A 21,312-nucleotide genomic window follows, 5' to 3' on the forward strand; every position below is an offset into this window, starting at 1 on the left:
CTTTTACTATTTGCATAAAAATAAATACTGAAAACCAAGGTTTAAAACAACTAAATTTTAAAAAATAAAGTATTTTGAAATTGGTATTCAGCTTATCAACACCACATGCCACTGACTCATGAAAATTAGGTGCTTATCAGTTCACTGTAAAGATGGTGAATAGGTAATGCCAGGATGAAGAACAAATTTTAAGTGCAAAGTTTTTGCACAGAACTTATGTGCAAAAATGCCTTCATATCTATTAGAAAAAAAAGGACCATCATTCCAAAAAGCAGTATCTTCAGAACCAATTAAAAACTTAAAACTAACAAAAAAGAACACGACCAATCAAACGAAATAGATAAGTTTTCCTCTATTGTTAGTTAGCATTCTTCTGCTGATATTACTCAAATTATTGTATGATGGTTTTACTTCTAACGTTGTGGTTCCAGATCACCCCGCTTGGTTTCACTAGTGGTGATTTGAAGAATAAACTCTGATTTCTAAAAGCAAATATTTGAAATAGGCTCAGGGAGTTGAGTAACTTGCCTAAGGTCACATTGCTAAATGAGTATCAGAGCTAACTACAGCCCGCCAGTCTTACATCAACCTCTCCAACTTAAAAAGTAATGTAAGTAAATGATGTTTAACATTATAAGTTCAGAAGAGTTATTATAAAATAAAATAATTAATCTTAACATATGCTTAAATAAAATTTAATAAATTGATATGAAATATCCCTGGCATCAAAAGTAAATTAGCAAATTAAAGAATTGAAGCCAGTGAAAACAGAGAAATCTAAACACATTCATTGTTAATTTTGTTCTGGATATTTTCTATTCCTTACAGCCTTGTTACTCTGAGTGTCATCCCCAGAGAAGTAGCATTAGCATCCTGGGAGCTTGTCAGAAATGCAGAATCTCAGGCCCCACCCCAGACCTAATGAATCAGAATCTGTATTTTAACAAGATCCTCAGGTGGCTCATTCTCAAATTAAAGGCTGGGAACAAATGCACAGAGCACTGCACACTGCTGAGTTTGATGCTTTCAATAAATGAAGAAGTGTTTATAATACGTTAGTTCTATTGAAAAGAGCATTTCATTTGTATAGACAAGTCCTGTAGTCAAGAAGTAACTTAAATGTATCCATGTATTACACACTAACTGGTTCTAGATTCCTTAAATAAAATAATTTACTAATATTCAGTGCCCTAAACTTATAGATTTATTAAAAGCTTATTTATCTTAGGTATTAGTTTTTAGCAATTTTGAAAATATCTGCAAAGTTGCATTTGATTAGTTTTCATTTCGTCTTAATAGTATGTATTAAGTGTTTTCCTTGAAGAACAATAAAACATATCAATGGATGTTTAATCTTAAGGATCACAGGGTATTCAGTCTTATATTCAGAAAATTACATTTTATCATTTTCTCAAATTTCAGCATTTCATGTGGGAATATTTCTGTTTATACTAATTTCTTTTAAACATGTTTAAATTTTTTTTGTTGTTATTTTAACTTTTCAGCACTTTTACGATTTCAATGATTTATAAAGTAGGTATAATTTAGTTTGTTATTTCTAATAACTTGGAGTCAAAATTTAGTATGTGACACAGCTGACTTCTGTCATTTCTGGGGTCATTTTAATCAAATTTTATGGTTAAGGTATATCAATCTAGAGTAGTAACATGGCACATTTAGTAATGCCTTCTGAGAATGCTCACTTCCTTTCTTCTACTTTGAAAAGTTCTTCCCTAGCATGTTAAAATTTTTTGCAGATTATTGAGTCATCCATTTATCTAAACTGCTCTGTTAGAAACAAAAAAAGTGTCAATATTTCATAAAATGTCTGCATCATATAAAGTTTACAGCAAAATGTATTAAATGTGATAGCTTCAACAGTCTTTAAAGATGTTTTTATTGTTTTATTTCAATATAGGTTAAATTTTAGTTTTATCCCAGCCATTTCACGTTGGCAGCTTTGCCATGGAGTTGTTAAGTAGATAATACAAAATACATGTCAGATTTTCATGACTCATATTTCAGATACTTTAAAAATGCCTCAAAAACTCAAAATATTCATTTAGACAACAACAACAGGTAAATTATGAGAAGTACATGAGGAAATGTACTGGATAAAGAAGTTGGAGAAGACAAACCCAGCCAATTACTTATAAAACCCTCTAATATGGAGAAAAGTATAGCACTTGTAATTTGGAATACACAGAATTTTGTATCCCCCAAAGATAAACACCCCAAATCAAGAAAAATTCAGAATGTATTGAACTTTGGCCAACTACTATAAAATGGCTCAGGTAGAAGAGCTTTCACATTCACTACAACAAATAGTAAATTCGATTAAAATTTTGAAAGAAATCCTCAAAGACTATCAAAAATATCTATTAAATATATGACAACATGACTAGCCAAAACATTTAGATGAAGTTATTAAAAACTATTTTAGTGATTAAATAGAAAAGCAGTACTAGGGAAGTGAGGTTAGCTCATAGCAACAAAATGGTTCTTAACTCACTGCTGCTAGTAGAATCCTCAAACTCAATCTGTTAGTAATAAGGATTTAATGAGGGCACAATACACAGGAATTTTCTTTGCACTGTGTGGTATATAAGAGAAATACGAAATACGGTCTCTGTCTTGAAGGAGATAGGAAGACAAGAGTAACACTCTTTAAATCATAAAGCAGAAAATCAAATACAAATTGTGTGGCAGGTTATATGGATGATATAGGAATTAAGAGAAGGGCGTGACTAAAGTGGCACTCACAGCGGAACACTGATAAACTGCAGAGGGACTGAGGCTGGAGTCAGAAGGTGGTTGACAGAACAATCAAAGCACCTCTCTCTCTGATACACAAGAGCAGTGTCACAGCTTTTCCATTATGGTCTTATTTCTCAAATAATCCATAACTCTTCTGATGTGAAGAGATTTTACTTCTAACCATGATGAAGGAAAACAGATTCCCCTATTATCTTCCCCTCCATTCACTATTTTTCTCCTTTACTTACATACTGTAGGACAGTATTGTGTGTGTGTTTGTGTGTGTGTGAGAGGGAAAGAGACAGAGACAGAAAGAGAGAGAAAGGGGACAGAGGGAGACAGAGAAAGGGTGGTTTCAGTGTAGAGTTGGAGAGACACAGACAGTACACAGAGGTGCAAACCATAACCCTTGAGGCATTGTATGGCAATTCCTAAAAAATTAAACACAGAATTAACATATAATTCAGGAATTCCTTCTTATTACTTCTTATAAGAATTACTTCTTTTTTTTTTTTTAATTTTATTTTTTAAATTAATTTATTTATTTATGGCTGTGTTGGGTCTTCGTTTCTGTGCGAGGGCTTTCTCCAGTTGTGGCAAGCGGGGGCCACTCTTCATTGCGATGCGTGGGCCTGTCACTGTCGCGGCCTCTCTTGTTGCGGAGCACAGGCTCCAGACGCGCGGGCTCAGTAATTGTGGCTCACGGGCCTAGCTGCTCCGCGGCATGTGGGATCTTCCCAGACCAGGGCTCGAACCCGCGTCCCCTGCATTGGCAGGCGGACTCTCAACCACTGCGCCACCAGGGAGGCCCCAAGAATTACTTCTTATTATATACCCAAAAGAAGAGAAAGCAGGGACTTGAACAGGTATTTGTACAGTCATGTTCATAGCAGTTTTATTCACAATAAACAAAAGGTGGAAGCAACCCAAGAGTCCATTTATAAATAAATGGATAAACAAAATATGGTATATACATACTGAGGAATATTGTATTAAGGTAGGAAATTCTGACACATGCTATAACATGGATGAACCTTGAATACACTACACTAAGCGAAAGAAGTCAGTCACAAAAGGACAAATATTTTATGATTCCATTTATATGAGGTTCCTAGAGTAGTCAAATTCTAAGAAACAGAAAGTAGAATGGTGGATGCCAGTGGCTAGTGGGTGGGAGGAATAGGAGTTATTGTTTAATGGGTAAAGTGGAGATGGATGGTGGAGAGGATTGCACAGCATTGTGAATGTGCTTAATGTCACTGAACTGTACATTTTAAAATGGTTAAAATGATCATTTTTATATTATGTATTTTTTACCACAATAAAAAAGATTAAAAATGAATTAATGAATGATATTGAGGAGATGGAATAAAATCTAGAGTATCACTGGGACTAACACATGATCAAGAAAACAGTGCTTGGGAAGGAAGAATACTAAAAAGAGGGATACAGCCTTTCTTACAACATTATTTTCACTGATTCTATTCCATCTCTGGGAAATGATAAAAAATAACGAGTAGAGTAATCCTATAAGCACTGACTTTAGGGAGAAGGTAGGAATAAAGTAAAGGAAGGGCATTTCAACCAGTAATTTAATGGTAATCAATCTCCCCAATTAGGGTGATGCCAGGGACCATTTATTTGTATGTAAGAGATGTGAGCGTGTTGGGAATTGCCTGTAAAGACACAACGTAGGAAGATACATTAGGAAGTGGTCAGAGATTTCCAAGAGTGAGGTTTCATTTAGTCATTCATTCACTCATTCATCAACAAATATTGATTTAGGGGTTTTTATGTGCCAAGCATCATTATAGGCACTTCGATATTTCAATGAATAAAATACTCAAAGTCCCTGTTTTCAAGGAGCTTATAGTCTAGTGGTAAGGCGAGGGAAGTAAAGCAATTTTAAAAATGTGTCAGTGGTGAAAAGTTTTATAGAGGAGTAGAAATTTACCAGGTGAAGAGTGTTTCCAGCAAACAAACAAGCAGAAAGAAAGAAAGAAACAAATAGATGTTTAGATGGATGGATGGATGGATGGATGGATGGACAGATGGATGGATGAAAAAAATGAATGAAATGGGGGTGAAGAAAAAGAAGACTACATAAAAAATCAACAACCAAATATGTGAAAAACCTGGAGGTGATTAGGTGAAACTAAAAGTAGTTCACCATGGCTGGGATCAGTGGGTGAGGGAGTAATAACAAAAGACAAACCTAGAGAGGAAAACACATGCAAGATAATGAAGGACCCTGTAATCAGAATTGAGAAATTTTAATTTTATCCCAGAGGCAACGGGGATCCTCTGAAAACATTTAAGTATGTATGTTGAAGCTGTGATGTGATCAGATTTATATTTTCAAAGCTGGACATTATATGTAAAATAAACTAAGAAGTCTGAAATTGGAGAGAAAAAGGATGACTGGCCAGGGACAATGGAACCTGACACAGTGTGTCAGGAACATTGAAACTACACAGTGTTAAGTTCCCTGGGTTTTCTTTTTGGTTCTTATTTCACAGACTTAGAGCTGAAGAAGCCAGCAACCCAGAAATGCCAACAGAAGCAGAAAACAAAAGCCTGAACAAAAGGCTACTCTTTCTAGCCAAAGAACCAAGAAGGGGGCAAACTAGCAAGACAGAAAAGTTTTAGAAAATAACCATTCTGCTCAAGTTAAACACCACAGAAAACATTGTGGCCCGATGACCACCTGTGTCAGCGAAAGACAAGTGAGGAACTAGATTTCCAATCACATGAGGTTTTAATGAAGTGCCCAAACACACCACGAGGGTAATTAGAGAAGGGGGGCCAGGATTTTCAACCCCCTTGGCTGGTAACAAGCCCCTTCCCACACACAGTGTCAGTGGAGACCACATGGGGAACCAGGACTTCCATCTCCACCCAGCATTAATGAGGATCTCCCCCTTCTCCCCACTGGGGTGGTATCAGAAAAGAGTAAGAACTTTCACCATTGCCCAGCAGTAAGAAGGCCACCTCTACCACAGTGTCAGTGGAAACCAGTCAGGGGGCTGGAACTCCCATTCCCTTCCAAGAATAACAAGGAGCCCTTCCTTGGGTGTCAAGGAAGGTCAAGTGGGGAAACTGGATTTCTACCTCAACCTGGCAGTAAGGAGATGGCAATCCCCTTCCCACTGCTGGAATGGTGTCAGGAAAAGCCAGCTAAAATGGAAGGTTTAAATAAGATCCAGAGTCATTCATCAAACATCACTCATCCTACCAAGAACTAGAAAAATCTCAACTTGAATGAGAAAAGAAAATCAATAGATGCTGACACCAAAATAACAGAGATGTCAGAATAATCTGACAAGATATTAACACAGTATAATAAAAATGCTTCAATGAGCAATTATAAACAGATCTGAAACAAATGAATAAATAGAAGACCTGAGCAAAGATACAGAAAGTCTCAGCAAAGAAATGGAAGATTAATGAAGAAGAAAATGGGAATTTTATAAATTAATAAAATAAAAATATTGGTAGATAGATTCAGCAGCACAAAGGAGGGATCAGAGGGATCTGTGAACTGGAAGGTCTAACAATAGAAATTAACCAATCTGAATAACAGGAAAGAAAAAACAGAATGGAAACAAAAATGAACAGAGCCTCAGGGACTTGTGTGATGATTTACAAAAGATCTTACACTCGCATCATCAGAGTCCCAGAAGGAGAAAAGAAAGTAAGCAGGTCTGTAAAAGTACTTAGAAAAATAGGGTCTAAAATAATTCCGAAATATGGCAAGACACATAGTCCTACAGATTCAAGAAGATGAACAAACACCAAACAGAATAAACCCAAAGAAATCCATGCCAAAACACACCATTAAACATCAGAATACTAAAGAAAAAACTTGCAAGCAGCCAGAGAAAAACAACTTCTTGCGTAAGGGAAAAAATACTCAGAATAGCAGTGAATTTCACCTCAGAAAACATGAAGACTTAAAGGAAGTAGCACAGTATTTTTCAGATGCTAAAACAAAAGAACTATCAATCCAGGCCCCTATGCCCAGCAAAAATATTCTTTAGGAATAAAGGGAAAATCAGGACATTCTCAGATGAAGAAAAATGAAGAGAATTTGTTGGTAGCAGACCTACCTTTTAAAAATGGCTAAAGTAAGTTCTCTAAACACAAAGCAAACAACAAAACAAGGAACTCAGTAGTATCAGGAAGGAAGAAAGAGCATCATGTAAAAATATGGGTAAATAGAATAGATTTTTTCCCCCCTTAAGCTTTCTAAATTATACTTCATGGTTTAAGGAAACACTATAACCTTGTCTGATGTGCTTCTAAAACATCTGAAGAGGAAATAATTGAAACAATTATATAATAAACAGGAAGAATAAACAATTGTCATCAACATAAAATAGACTGTTATAAGATATTTTACGTATGCCTCACAGTAACCACAAAGCAAAAACCTTCAGTAGATACACGAAAGAGAAGGAAATCAAAGCACCACTATGGAAAATCATCAATTCACAAATGAAGTCAGTAAGAGAGGAAGAAAGGAACAAAGGATCTGTAAAACAGCCAGAAAACAATTAATAAGACGACATTAGTAAATCCATACCTACTCAATAATTATTTTAAATATAAATGGATTAAATTTTCCAATAAAGACCTCAAGTGGCTGAATGGATTAAAAAAACAATACCCAATTACATGCTGCCTATGAGACTCACTTCAGCTTTAAGGACACACATAGGCTTAAAATTAAGGGATGGAAAAAGATATTCCATACAAATGGAATCCAAAACAGAATAAGGGTAGCTACACTTTTATCAGACAAAAGAGAGGTTAAGTCAAAAATAATAACAAGAGACAAAAAAAAGTTTATTATATAATAATAAAGGGGTCAATTCATCAAGAGGACATAACAGTTAAAAATTTTTATGACCCCAACACTGTAGCGCCTAAATATATTAAGCAAATACAACATATCTGAAGGGAGAAATAGACAACAACACAATAATAGTAAGGGACTTCAATATTCTACTTTCAACAATGGATACATTATCTAGACAGAAAATTGATAAGGAAACATTGGACATAACCTATACTTTAGACCAGATGGATCTAATAGATATATACAAAACATTCCATCCAACAGCAGCACAATATACATTCTTCTCAAACACACATGGAACATTCTTCAGGATACATCAAGTTAGGTTACCAAACAAGTCTTAACAAATTTAGAAAGAATGAAATCATACCAAGGATCTTTTCCAACCACAAAGGTATAACACTAGAAACCAATAAAGGGAAAGACTGGAAAATTTCACAGAGATGTGGAAATTATCACATTAGTAACCAGCAGGTCAAAAAGAAATTAAAAGAGAAATTTCAAAAAATCTTGAAACAAATGAAAATGGAAAAAATATACCCAAACTTTTGGAATGCAGCAAAAGCAGTTCTAAGAAGGAAGTTCATGGCAATAAACACCTACTGTAAAAAAACAAAACAAACAAAGAAAAACAACCTCAGACACCTAACTTTACACTTCAAGCAACTAAAAAAAGAATAAGGATATTTATATCACTCCTTCTCAAACTCTTGCAAAAAATAAAAAAGGGAATACTCTCAAACTCATTTTATGAGGCCAGCATTACACTGATACCACAGCCAAAAGCAAAAATCAACAAATGGGATTACATCAAACTAAAAAGCTTCTGCACAGCAGAGGAAACCATAAACAAAATTAGAAAGCAACATATGGAAAGGGAGAAAGTGTTTGCAAATCAAATATTTGACAAGGTGTTTGTGAAAGTTAATAAAGGGAAGTCTCACTAAAATGGAGTTGGGAGGCCAGAAGGGGGAACTCTCACACAGTATCTCTCTTCATCAATTACAGGAAGAACTGTCAATTACAGACACCAAGAACGGAATCATCAATTACAGGCCCCAACAGGAAAGACAGTACATCACATCTCCTATAAGAAATCAACTACCCCAGGAACTAAGCCAATGAGAAACCATCTTCACCCTGAACTCTCACTTTTCTCCAAAGGGCTTTCATTCAAAACAACCTTTCCCAACTTCATTTTTCTCTATAAAATGTTCCTCACTTTTTAAACTTGCCTATGATTTTTGCCATGGCTTGCTTGTCCCAAACTGCAATTCTCAAATAAACCCATTTTTTCTGGTAAAATAACTGACTTTTACTTTTAAGGTCAACAAGTTGATAGAGAAAATATACAAAGAACTCATAAACTCAATGGCAAAGAAACAAACAATCCTATCAAAAAATGGGCAGAGGAGCTGAATAGACATTTTTCTAAAGAAGACATATAAACGGCCAACATGAAAAGGTGCTCAACATCACTAATTATCAAGGAAATGTAAATCAAAACCACAATGAAACATTATCTCGTACCTGTTAATATGGTTTTCATCCAGAAGATAAGAAATAAAAAGTGTTGGCAAAGATGTGGTAAAAAGGGAACCCTTGTGTACTATTAGTGAGAACGTAAATTGGTGCAGCTACTATGGAAAACAGTATGGAGAGTCCTCAAAAAATTAAAAATAGAACTACCATATGATCCAGCATTCCACTTCTGGAATTGTATATATACAATAGAGTACTTTTCAGCCACAAAAATAAATCTTGCCATATGTGACAATATGGATTGGACCTTGAGGGCACTGTGCTAAGTGAAATAAATCAGAAAGAGAAAGACAAATACAGTAAGATCTCACTTACATGTGGAATCTAAAACAAAAACAACAATAACAACAAACTGAACTCACAGATATAGAAAAGACTGGTGGTTGCAAGAGACAGGGGTGCAGGGTGGGTTAAAGGAGGAAAGATGGTCAAAAGGTACAAACTTCCAGTTATATAATAAATAAATACTGGGGATGTAATGTACAACGTGGTGCTATTATTACAGTTAATAATACTGTATTGTATATTTGAAAGTTGCTAAGAGAATAGATCTTACAAGTCCTCATCACGAGAAAAAAGAATTTATGACTATATGTGGTGATGGAAGTTAACTAATCTTACTAAGGTGACTATTTCACAATATATACAAATATTGAATCATTATGTTGTACACCTGAAACTAAGATAATGTTACGTGTCAATCATATCTCATTAAAAAACCAGAAAACAAACTAAAATCCCAGACAAAGGCAATACAAAAAAAAAAAAGAAAAATACAACAAAGACCAGTATCTCTCATGTATACAGATTGAAAATTCCTGAACAAAACAGTGGAAATAGAATTAATATATAAAAATAATTATACACCATGACCAGGGATGTTCATATTCCAATGATTCAATATTTCAAAATCAACCAATTTAATCCACCATATTAACAGGTTAACTAAAGAAAAAAAAAAACACACACACATGTTCATATCAATCAGTGCAGAAAAAATATTTGACAAAATTCAAACCCATTCATGATAAAACCCTTAGAAACACAGAAATAGAGGAGAGCTTCTAAATTGATAAGAGAATATCTATAAAAGGCCTACAGCTAATATTACAATTAAAGGTGAAAGACTTAATACTTTCCCCCTAAGATAGGAAAGAAAACCAGGATGTCTGTTCTCAACACTCTTCTTCAACAAAGTGCTGCAAGTTCTAGCCAGTGAAATAAGGGGAAAAAAACCCAAAACATTCAGATCAGAAAGGGCAAAAGAAAACTGTTCCTATTTGCAGATGCATGATGGTCAGCACAGAAAATCCCAAGGAATCTTAAAAACAAACAAACAAAACAAAAAACCAAAAATCCCTCCTAGAACATATAAGTGAGATAGACTTATGTAAATAGGTTTTTCCAAATCCATATCACCTCTTTGAAGTGATATGGATCACTAAACATCCTAGTTGTGTCTTGTGTCTCACTGCTTTTTCAGTGCCAAAAAACTCAAATGCATTCAGTGCCACTGATAATGTTTTAGTGTTGATATCAAAGCAAAGTAAATGATTCTACTTATCATATTCCTAATCTAACCTAGTTTTAAAAAGATAAAGTTCCAGAAATTTGACAAAGAGATGTTTATTAGGAGGACAGCCACTTAAAAAAGTAGAACGGCATAAATTATGCTCAAATTTAAAATCTCCAGGTGTCTTAATATTGCATTTTAAATAATCCTTTTTGTAAAAGACACTGGGTCAGATCCTTCTTTTCTTCACTTATTTTGGCCTAAAACTACTTTTCTAGAGAGGTCTCACTATTCTAGCTAAAATAGTACCTTCTCTCTCTCTCTCCCCTTACACTTACTGAGATCATGTGATGCCTCTAAACCCTGCAGAAGGCTCCCATTTCACTCACAGAACAAACCAAAGACCTAACAGTCAGTAGGACTCCACTGAGCAGGCAATGAGCCCTCTCCACCTGTTGATTTCTCTACCCGCATGTCCATCCATTCCACCTGCTTGCTCCTTCTGCTCTAGCCTTGCTGTCCTTCTATGTTTTATTTGAACTCACGAGGCACATTTTGACAGTAGGGCCTTTGCACGGGCTGATCCGTCTGCTTGTAGCATGTGTTTCCCATTTAACTGCATGGCTAGGCCCCTTAACTCCTTCAATATTTTTCTCACATGGATCACCCTATTTAAAATTACGAAACACCTCATCTTACACTTTTGACCCATTCTCCTTATTCTGTTCTATTTTTAAGCACTTATCACCTTCTAACATACTGTATCATTTACAAAGTTACATAGTTATTGTTTAATGTCTGTTGTTTGCCCTCCACCCCAGCAAGGACAAAGATTTTTATCATTTTGTTTAGTACTGCATCCCAAGAGCATAAAACAACACCTAGTACATAGTAGCTACTCAATAAATATTTGTTGAATGAATGGAATAAATGAATGAATGGATATAATAGGCATATCAACAATTGTCAAAATTAATTTTAATTAACCTACACTGAGAAATGAACTACTCATATAAATGCTTTGCCAGACAAATATCCCAAATGAATAGGTCCTCCAAAAAGTCACCTTTTTTCACTTAATTCTGGGTTAAGTGCTCCTCCTGTGTACTCTCTATGTACCTATGTTTATTTTTCTTTTGGCCTTTTCACATGTACTGCAAAAAACTATTTGTTTATCTTTTTCCAAGACCAAAACATGAGCTCCTTGAGAGCAGAACCATTCTTATTTGCTTTTCCCTCACTGGCACATAGCTCACATCATGTAACACATAACAGGTACTCAATAAATGTTTCGTGCGTGAATAAAACATTTTAAAATATCTACTAAACAGAATTAGTAATGAATCACAGAAATTTACCTCTTAGTTGTTTCCTTAGTTTTTCAATTTCTTCTTTTAAGTTTTTTATTTCTAAATCTTTACTTGCTGTTAGTGGACCATCAGCAGTTGAATACTGCAGAGCCTGGACAGTCTGTGTTGACTCTTTAAAAAAAAAAAAGAATAAAAGAAAGAATGAAAAATACGCTCATATTCTTAAATTTTAAAAACTAAGAGCAATATATTTCTTTCTAGAGAAATCCTTATTTAATTGTACTGATCGAAGCATATACCTACTGACAAAAAGCATGTAAACACATTAAAATTAAACCACAAAACTCCACTGCATGTTGTTAAAATTATATGTAGGAAACAGTCTACCTTCTAATATGTGAGGTTTTCAGTTTTAAATACTGTTGGTACATTCTGCCAGTGAGTCAACTATTCAGCCCCATTCCATCCTAGCATAAAATGCCATCATGTGGGCTTCCCTGGTGGCGCAGTGGTTGAGAATCTGCCTGCCGATGCAGGCGACACGGGTTCGAGCCCTGGTCTGGGAAGATCCCACATGCCACGGAGCAACTAGGCCCGTGGGCCACAGCTACTGAGCCTGCACGTCTGGAGCCTGTGCTCCGCAACAAGAGAGGCCGTGACAGTGAGAGGCCCACGCACCGTGATGAAGAGTGGCCCCCACTTGCCGCAACTAGAGAAAGCCCTCGCACAGAAACGAAGACCCAACACAGCCAAAAATAATAAATAAATAAATAAATAATAATAAAATTAAAAAAAAAAATGCCATCATGTGATAACCCAAAAACGTATGTCAGATGATGTATGAAAAACAGTCTGGTGTATGAAGAGAGGTTTAGAGATGTTAATATAGAATATGTATAAGTGTTGGCCTTCCAAATTTTATATATGAACATTGAGGCCCACCTATTGATGACTTGGCTCATCAACTTAGTTAAAATAGGGATTATTCATTTAACTTGTGGTTCTAATTAGAAGATGCAAGGTACTAAAGAAACATTAAATCTAGTGAAGCTCATTCCCAGATACCATTAAAAGATGTGGAAAAAAAAGAAATGGTCCTAAAACAGTTACTCTGCTAGCTTATAGAGGGACCCCAAATAGTAAATCTCTACCTCACCATAAGTTTTTGTTAGTACAAATCATTACTGACTGCTTTAGATTACTAATATTATTTATATATTGCTTTACATAACTTATATTTATATTATTTATATATATATTTAAAACTCCAAGGGACTGTGACCTTCAGAGGATGGAGATTTTCTAACTTACCTTCATCATCTGTACAGAGAACAGTATCATGATATTCATATGCATGGTGGTCAATAAATATTTGTTAATTTGAATTAAAGATGTAAGATATACCATATTGTGCATTCAATCATGATCTTCTACATCCAAAAAGTATTTCTTACACATTTTCTTTTTCTTTGGGTTCAAAACATGTTGAAAACTGGTACTTTCTGTATTTATTATTCTTAAAAGAATATCCTTCTTTTTTTTAAAGACATCTAAGTTGGGAGTAGAAAATGGGGAGAATAAAAATATCCACTGGACATTAGTAGCTTTTTTCCTTCTACACCCCACACACTGCAGGGTATGGAGGTGGGATAGGTATCCTTGCTCCTCTTTGTCACCTCTGTCCTCCCTATAAATCTCACGTCTGCTAAAATGCCCATTACTTGGCTTTTTTTTTTTTAACTTTTTATTTTATATTGGAGTATAGTTCATTAACAACGTTGTATTAGTTTCAGGTGTACAACAAAGTGATTCAGTTATACATATACATGTATGTATTCTTTTTCAAATTCTTTTCCCAGTTAGATTTCTACAGAATATGAGGCAGAGTTCCCCGTGTAATACAGTTTGGGACGGATATGTACCCACTGCTATATTTAAAATGGGTAACCAACAAGGACCTACCGTATAACCCATTACCTGTTTATTACAGTTATCCACTGCCCTTCCTTCCATTACAACTCTTTGTATTATTATTCTTAGTGACTTTAACAACAAAAGAGACGATCTATCCAGCTGGCTTCACAGGCACACAAACCTCCTATGCAGACCCTGTTGAGGCTGTTTACCCAGCAGCTACCCATCTCTTCCTGCTTGTGCACCAAATTCAGGTATCAGGCTACAGTGTGCTTAGGCAAGGTAGGCTCAGCCAAAAGGAAGACGGCTTCCATCAGTCATGCCGATCTCATTCTACATTGCCAGGACTGGTTAAGAATTAGGTACGTGACCTAGTTAGAATGGATGTCACCTTGAGAGGTCCCATTAAGTGAGACATGTATGAAAGGAAATGAAACTTCCTTTTTTCTTTTGGTCTTTGGATGTGTGAAGTCATGAAGTCTGGAACTTTGATAGTAATGTGGAATCATGAGGGAAAAGCCAAGAAAATCACAGAGAAGCTAACCCTGATAAGAGCACGGAAACTGTGAACTTCTGATTTCTTAAGTGAGGTAAGAAAGCTGTATTATTTAAGAATTCGATTACTTGCCGCCTAAAACAACCTAGCTGGTAGACGTCTCTCCAGCACAACCACCAAATCTACTGGTCATGCCCTAGACCTGTGGCTCTGACCTTACTTAGAAATGTGTATGTGTGCGGGGGTGGGGAGGTGGGGAACGGAGGTTGGGGTGGGCTCCTAGGAGACTGCTATGGACTTTTACTGTCTGGGGACCAAGTAAGCTCAGTATCTTACAGAATGTGAAACAGTCTCTCACATCAAAGAATTACCCTGTCCCAAATGCTTGCAGTTCACCTACTGAGAAATGCTACTGTACAGGCTGTCATTATTAATAACTATGTAGCCTCCAACATCTTGATTTCAAGTAAATACTCTCTATCTCTTATATTTACAGTTTAACTTACTCTAGGGACCACTTCAGTAATTTTTCATCCCCACCAAGAGTGCCAATCCACTGTTCCTAACACTATTTCCTTTTCTCTTTTCTTCCTTATTTATCCAGGTTAGATTCCTTGGTCCATCACTACTACTGCTTTGCATACACACCTTGGATTTCTTTGCTCTTCTCTCCTCCACTGTACTTAGGCTAGAAGGCCCCAGTCTTACCTAAATCCTATTCTCCTTCTACTCTGTGCTTTCACCTTAATAGCTGAAAGTGACAGAAGAAAGCCCAACCATTCAAAATTCATGTCTAAATAGTTTGGCGATGCCTGATGCCAACTAAAAACTGGCACTTGCCATCTGCCTCTAGCAGCCGCTGACCTTCAACACCCCCTGAGAGGAGATCAGGGTGGAGATCAAGAATGAGGCACTCTGTGCTCTGGGAAAAACTGGCAGAGCAGGTCTTCAGATAATTTTCAGGACAGATATTTTCAGGACAAAATTTTATGAGCCCAATTCTTGCATCTTCTCACATCTAGAAAAGCACTAAAATCATTAACCATCACATCTGCTCCTTGTGACTAGCAGCAAGCCTCTGCCCAAGTGTGTGCTTCACTGCACGTACCCCCCTTCACTAAAATCATATATAATACCTTCCCCCCTACCTCTTCGGAGCAGATTCTCAGAGCTATCTGAAATGCTGTCTCCCGGGCTATAGTTCTCATTTTACCCCAAGTAAAACTTGACTCACAACTCACACATTGTGCATTTTTTTTTTCAATCAACACTGGCAATCCTAAAATATTTCCCTAGTCCATTCACTCTTCTCTCTTCTCTAAACTTACCATTTCACATCTTCTCTTTTTCTTGTCAAAAATCTAATAGGGAAAAAAAACCAAAAATATCCCCCAAAACTAATACATTCTCTACCTTCCTTATTCTCAGCTGATGACCCTGCTTTGTATTTGATTTATCATCTGTTTCCTCAAAGTGGAATGTGAGCATTGAGAGGGCAGGTATTTTTTTCTTTTTCTGTTCATTATTATATCCCCAGTCATGTGCAGAACAATTCCTGCCTAACTGGCGCTCAACAAGTAGCTAACAAATAGATGAATCAGCTTAAATGTTCACCTATGCCATTGTATGAAATGAAACAGGTGTTAGTACCAAAAGGCAACGATCTAATATTTTCTGGGTTTGTTTTGGGCAAATGACACCAACTGCATGTAATGACACTCTCTAAGAACAGGTTAAAGAAGTTAAAACATGGGACATAGGAACTTCTCATTCAGAATAGGATGAAGTAAGAAGTAACAGGTCATTGCTCTATCACCCCTGCTGCAAAAAGTAAAAATACACTATATAATTTGAAAAAAACTTATTTTTACAAACATCCATGTATCTGGGAAAGCAAAGAGAACTAAGTAAAATAAACCAGAGAGGGATGAGCCATTGTGAGATGAAAAGACCATGACAGCTGCCTCTTACCTCAGAATCTTATCCAATTCTGTGAGCACATGAATTGAGGGATAGTACGCTGGAAAAAAAATGACAAATTCTGGAGAATGGGTGGGCTGGTGCAACAATTGGGAAACTTCAGGATCCCTAAATATGCGGTGGTATTTTCCTCATGGTATATTTGCTGTATCTGGAGACTGCATGGGAAGTTAAGGAGCTTCTAAAAGTCAGACCAAAATCTCCTACAGTATTGGAGTATTTCAGAGACAAAGTCTTGCTTGAGGAAAAGAGCCTATTTCAAACACATGGTCCATCTAAACATTTGCCAAATTTGAAAGTGGCATGGGGCAAGAGTCTGAAGGTCAGAATAAATCTCTCACAGTTAATAGAGTAAGTCCAAACCAGGTTCCAGCTAGTTTTCCTTCATGACACTTCAAACCAGAAGTAGGCTGAATCTAATTAAAACTGCAACCCAGCCTTGTCCTAGTTCAATTCCTGATTGGACAAAAAAAAAGGGAAAACCCTCTCTGAAGTGAAAATAACATAATAACATCATTCTCTATGTTATTTTTATTCATGATATTTGTCATACAACAAAAATTGAGACATTTAGAAAAGCAGGAAGGTGTGATCAATAATCAGAAGAAAAAACAGAAATAGAGACACATGCAGATGGTTCAGGTGTTATAATTAGCCGACAAGACTTTAAAATAAATATTATCAATATGTTAAAGAAAACATAGGGGAAAAAAGACAAAACAGTGGGAAATTTCAATGCAGAACTGAAAACTATAAGAATGAATCAAATGATTATTCCTGAACTAAAAGAGACAATATTTGAAATTAAGACTCATTGAATGGGCTTAACATCAGAACAGATGCAGCAGACGACAAGACAAATGAACCTGAAGGCAAGTGAGTAGAGAATATCCAAATTAAGCACAAAAAAAACCTAAGAATGGAAGAAGCAGGACTGAACATAAAATGAATGTGGGACACAGTCTAAGACATATGTAATTGGAGTCCCAGAAGAAGAAGAGATAGTGAATGGGGCAAAAGAAATATCTACAGAGATTATGCTTAGAACTTTCCAAAATTGATGAAAGATATCAATCAAGATTTCAGAAGCTCAGTAAATCCCCAACAGGATTTTACATTAATACAAAGAAAACTACACCCAGGTAGATCATAGCCAAACTGTTTGAAAGTGAAGTTAAGGAGAAATACTTAAAAGCAACCAGAGGGGAGGAAGAAAAGATACATTCAAGAGACCAAGATTAATAGCTGGCTGGCTTCTCAAAGATGATGGAAGTCAGAAAACAATGAAATAATATCTATAGGGCACTGAAAGAAAAAACTGCCAAGCTAGAATTCTAACCCAGCAAATATTCTTCAAAGATGAAGGCAAAATAAAGACATCTCAGGCAAACAAAAACGGAGAGATTTAGTTATAATACACACAATCATAAGAAACACTAAAGGAAGTTTTGCAGACTAAAGAAAAATGATTCTGGATGGATACATGGATCACTAGAAAGAAATAAAGAACACAAAAAGAGTAAATATGTGGGTAAATAAAAAGATATTTTAAAAATTAATGAGTAATAAATATTTAAAGCAAGAATAAAATAAGTGTATTGAAAGGTTTACAACACAGATAGAGGTAAACTATAAAACAACAACAACCTAAAGCGCTGTTATAAGGGTCTTATATTGTTTGTGAAGTGGAAAAATAAAAATGATTTAAAAGACATGTGAAGACCTAATGAGAAAAAAGGCCAAGAATCTACAGAAGACTGAATATCCAAATGAACAGTAAATATTACTTATTAGAGAAATATAAATTTAAAATCATAGCAAAACTCCACTATACAAATACCAGAATGGCTAAAATTTAAAAAGCTGACAATATCAAGTTCTGATGGGAATATATAGCAAGTGAAACTCATACATTATTAGTGAAACTATTGATGCAATCACTTTTGAAAACTCTTTGGCAATATTTTCTAAAGCTGAAAATACGCTATCCCATGACCCAGAAATCCTACTCCTAGGTAGATATCCAAGAGAAATAAGTAGATATGACCATCAAGAGAAATATATAACAATATTCACAGAAGCTATGTTTACAGTAGTCTATATCTGGAAATAAATGTTCAACAACAACAGCTTAGATGATACGGTCTGAATACCTGTGTCCCCCACCAAATTCATATGTTGAAATTCTGACCCCAAAGATGATGTTATTAGGAGGCGAGGTCTTGGGAGGTGTTTAAGTTACAGTTATAAGGGCGGAGCCCTCATGAATGGGATTAATGCCTTATAAAAGAAAACCCACAGGGATCCCTAGCCCTTTCCACCAGGTGAGGACACAGCAAGAAGGCGCTGGCTATGAATCCTCACTTGACCATGTTGGCACTTTGATCTTGGACTTCCAGCCTCCAGAACTGGGAGAAATAAATTTCTGTTGTTTATAAGCCACCCAATCTGTTGTATCTTTTTAAATAAAAGTCAGAACAAATTCAGACATTGGATAAATTTTTTTAGTATTTGTATACAATGTAACACTAAACAGCAGTTTAAAAAAAAAGGAACTAGGGGGCTTCCCTGGTGGCACAGTGGTTGAGAATCTGCCTGCCAATGCAGGGGACACGGGTTCGAGCCCTGGTCTGGGAGGATCCCACATGCCGTGGAGCAACTGGGCCCGTGAACCACAACTACTGAGCCTGCGCATCTGGAGCCTGTGCTCCGCAACAAGAGAGGCTGCGATAGTGAGAGGCCCGCATGCTGTGATGAAGAGTGGCCCCCACTTGCTGCAACTGGAGAAAGCCCTCGCACAGAAACGAAGACCCAACACAGCCAAAAATAAAAATAATAAATAAATAATAAATTAAAAAAAATAAAATTAAAAAAAGGAACTATTGATATTTACACATGGAAAACCATGTTATTAAAAAAAGATACAAATGAGAACATACTGTATGAAACCATTTATATGAAGTTCAAAGGTAAAATTAATTAATGCTGAAAAAATTTAGGATAGTGTTTACTTCAGAGTTGTAAGCTACAAACTGGGAAGGAGCATGATGGAACCTTACCCTATGCTAGAAATGTTCTATATACTGATTGGGGTGCAGGTTACATAAAAGTACACTAATATAAACATTTACGGGGCTTACGATTTAAAGTAGAGTACTTGCACACTTTACCGTATGCGTATCACCATTTAAAAATCAAAACTGAGTGACATCAGTATCATGCCCCTATGGGTCATTCCTTTTTCCTCTCCCTTCGATTTACAACTAATTGGACATCCATAACTGAACAAAATTGCTTCTGCACAGCACACCAGGACACCAGAGATACATCCATATGTGTATCCAAAAGTGGGTAGACTGGACCTCAGAGGAGGCTGCAGATCCAAGGTACCGGCAACAGTGACCTCTCTAGCAGAGGAGGTAGAAAGTGAAAGCGATGAGTGAAAGTGCTGGGCTGTGAAGGCTGTGAGGGCTGCAGCTGGAGGGACCCTGTTGCTTTTCAGCAATACCTGGATTTCTGAGGGTGGGTGGGGCAAGGGTAGGAAGGAAAGAAGGCAGACAAAGAGAAATGAAGGAATGCGCATTTCCTGCTGTCTGTCCACAGATTTCTGGACTCCTCCACTAAAAAGCCCCAGGTACTAAGCATACACCTCCTAGACTCTGTCAACCGCTTTTACCATGCACACACTCCAAACTTTAGTGGAGGGTCATCTCTGCTAAGAGAAACCCAAAATTTGCGCTATAGCGCCACCTTCTGGAAAACAAAAGAAAGGCTTCTGATTGCCAAGCTGCTGAACTTAGAGTCAAAGTAAAGCCTTACCTAAATAAGAAAGGTGTTTGCTACTTCAAATGTGATGGCAGAGGCACAGTTCATGAAACACTATGAAAAATCATGGTAACACAGTATCCCAAAAAAATGACAATTCTCTAGGCAACCAACTCAAAGTCACAGAATACTGCAATCTAACTGATAAAGATTGATAAAGAATTCAAGACAGTTGTTATGAAGAAATTCAACAAGCTACAAGAAAACTCAGAAAGGCAACTCAATGAACTCAGGAATAAAATTAATGAACAGAAAGAGCACTTTACCAAAGAGATTGAAATTATAAAAAAAGAACAAAACAAAAATTCTGAAGCTGAAGAATTCAATAAGTGATATGAATAGTGCATTAGAAAGCACTGGAAATAGAACAGATCAGATGGAAGAAAGAACAAGCCATATGGAGGAAAGGAATTTAGAAATGATTCAGGTGGAAGAGGAGAGAGAACTAAGTTTTCTTTTTTTTTTTTTAAGTGAAGAAACCCTACAAGAGCTATCAGACTCCATTTAAAAAGCCAAAATAAGAATAATGGGTATACCAGAAGGAGAAGAGAGGGAGAAAGGGACAGAGAGTTTATTTAATTAAATAATAGCTGAGAACTTCCCAAACCTGGGGAAAAAAATGGACATACACATCTTTGAAGCTAATAGAACACCTTGCTATCTCAATGCAAAAAAAACCTTTTCCAGCACACATTATGATGAAACTGTCACAAGTACAGCGGAAACTAACACAACATTGTAAAGCAACTATACTCCAATTAAAAAAAAAAGTCAATGCTAAAGAAAGAATTTTAAAGGCAACCAGGGAAGAAAAGAAAGTATCCTACAAAGGAATCCCCATTAGGCGATAAGCAGATTTCTCAGCAGAAACTCTATAGGCCAGGAGAGTGTGGAATAACATACTCAAAGTATTGAAAGATAAAAGTTGCCAGCCAAGAATACTCTATCTGGCAAAGTTATTCTTCAGATATGAAGGAGAAATAAAGGCTTTTCCAGATAAATAAAAGCTGAGGGAGTTCACCACCACTAGACCTGTCTTACAAGAAATGCTGAAAGGAGCTCTTCAAGCTGAAACAAAAAGTTGAAAGTACACAAAACTCTGATTAAGGTGATA

The 21,312-nt window shown here is 36.2% G+C and overlaps 1 protein-coding gene and 1 long non-coding RNA gene across 14 annotated transcripts in view; one reads left to right on the plus strand and one right to left on the minus strand.

Annotated features, from left to right (window-relative positions):
• Positions 1-21,312, minus strand: part of LOC309604882 (serine/threonine-protein kinase MRCK alpha) — a 319,353-nt gene that overhangs the window by 123,798 nt on the left and 174,243 nt on the right. For all 13 annotated transcript variants that reach the window (XM_082339881.1, XM_082339883.1, XM_082339890.1 and 10 more), the window contains exon 11: positions 12,032-12,154. In XM_082339881.1, the coding sequence (XP_082196007.1) occupies positions 12,032-12,154 (123 nt within the window). The remainder of the gene's footprint in view (positions 1-12,031; positions 12,155-21,312) is intronic.
• LOC309605637 overlaps positions 1-21,312 on the plus strand; it is a 90,694-nt gene that overhangs the window by 25,684 nt on the left and 43,698 nt on the right. The window lies entirely within an intron of this gene.

This window comes from Balaenoptera borealis, assembly GCF_965194805.1.
Source record: "Balaenoptera borealis genome assembly, chromosome: 1".
Lineage (NCBI taxonomy): Eukaryota > Metazoa > Chordata > Mammalia > Artiodactyla > Balaenopteridae > Balaenoptera > Balaenoptera borealis.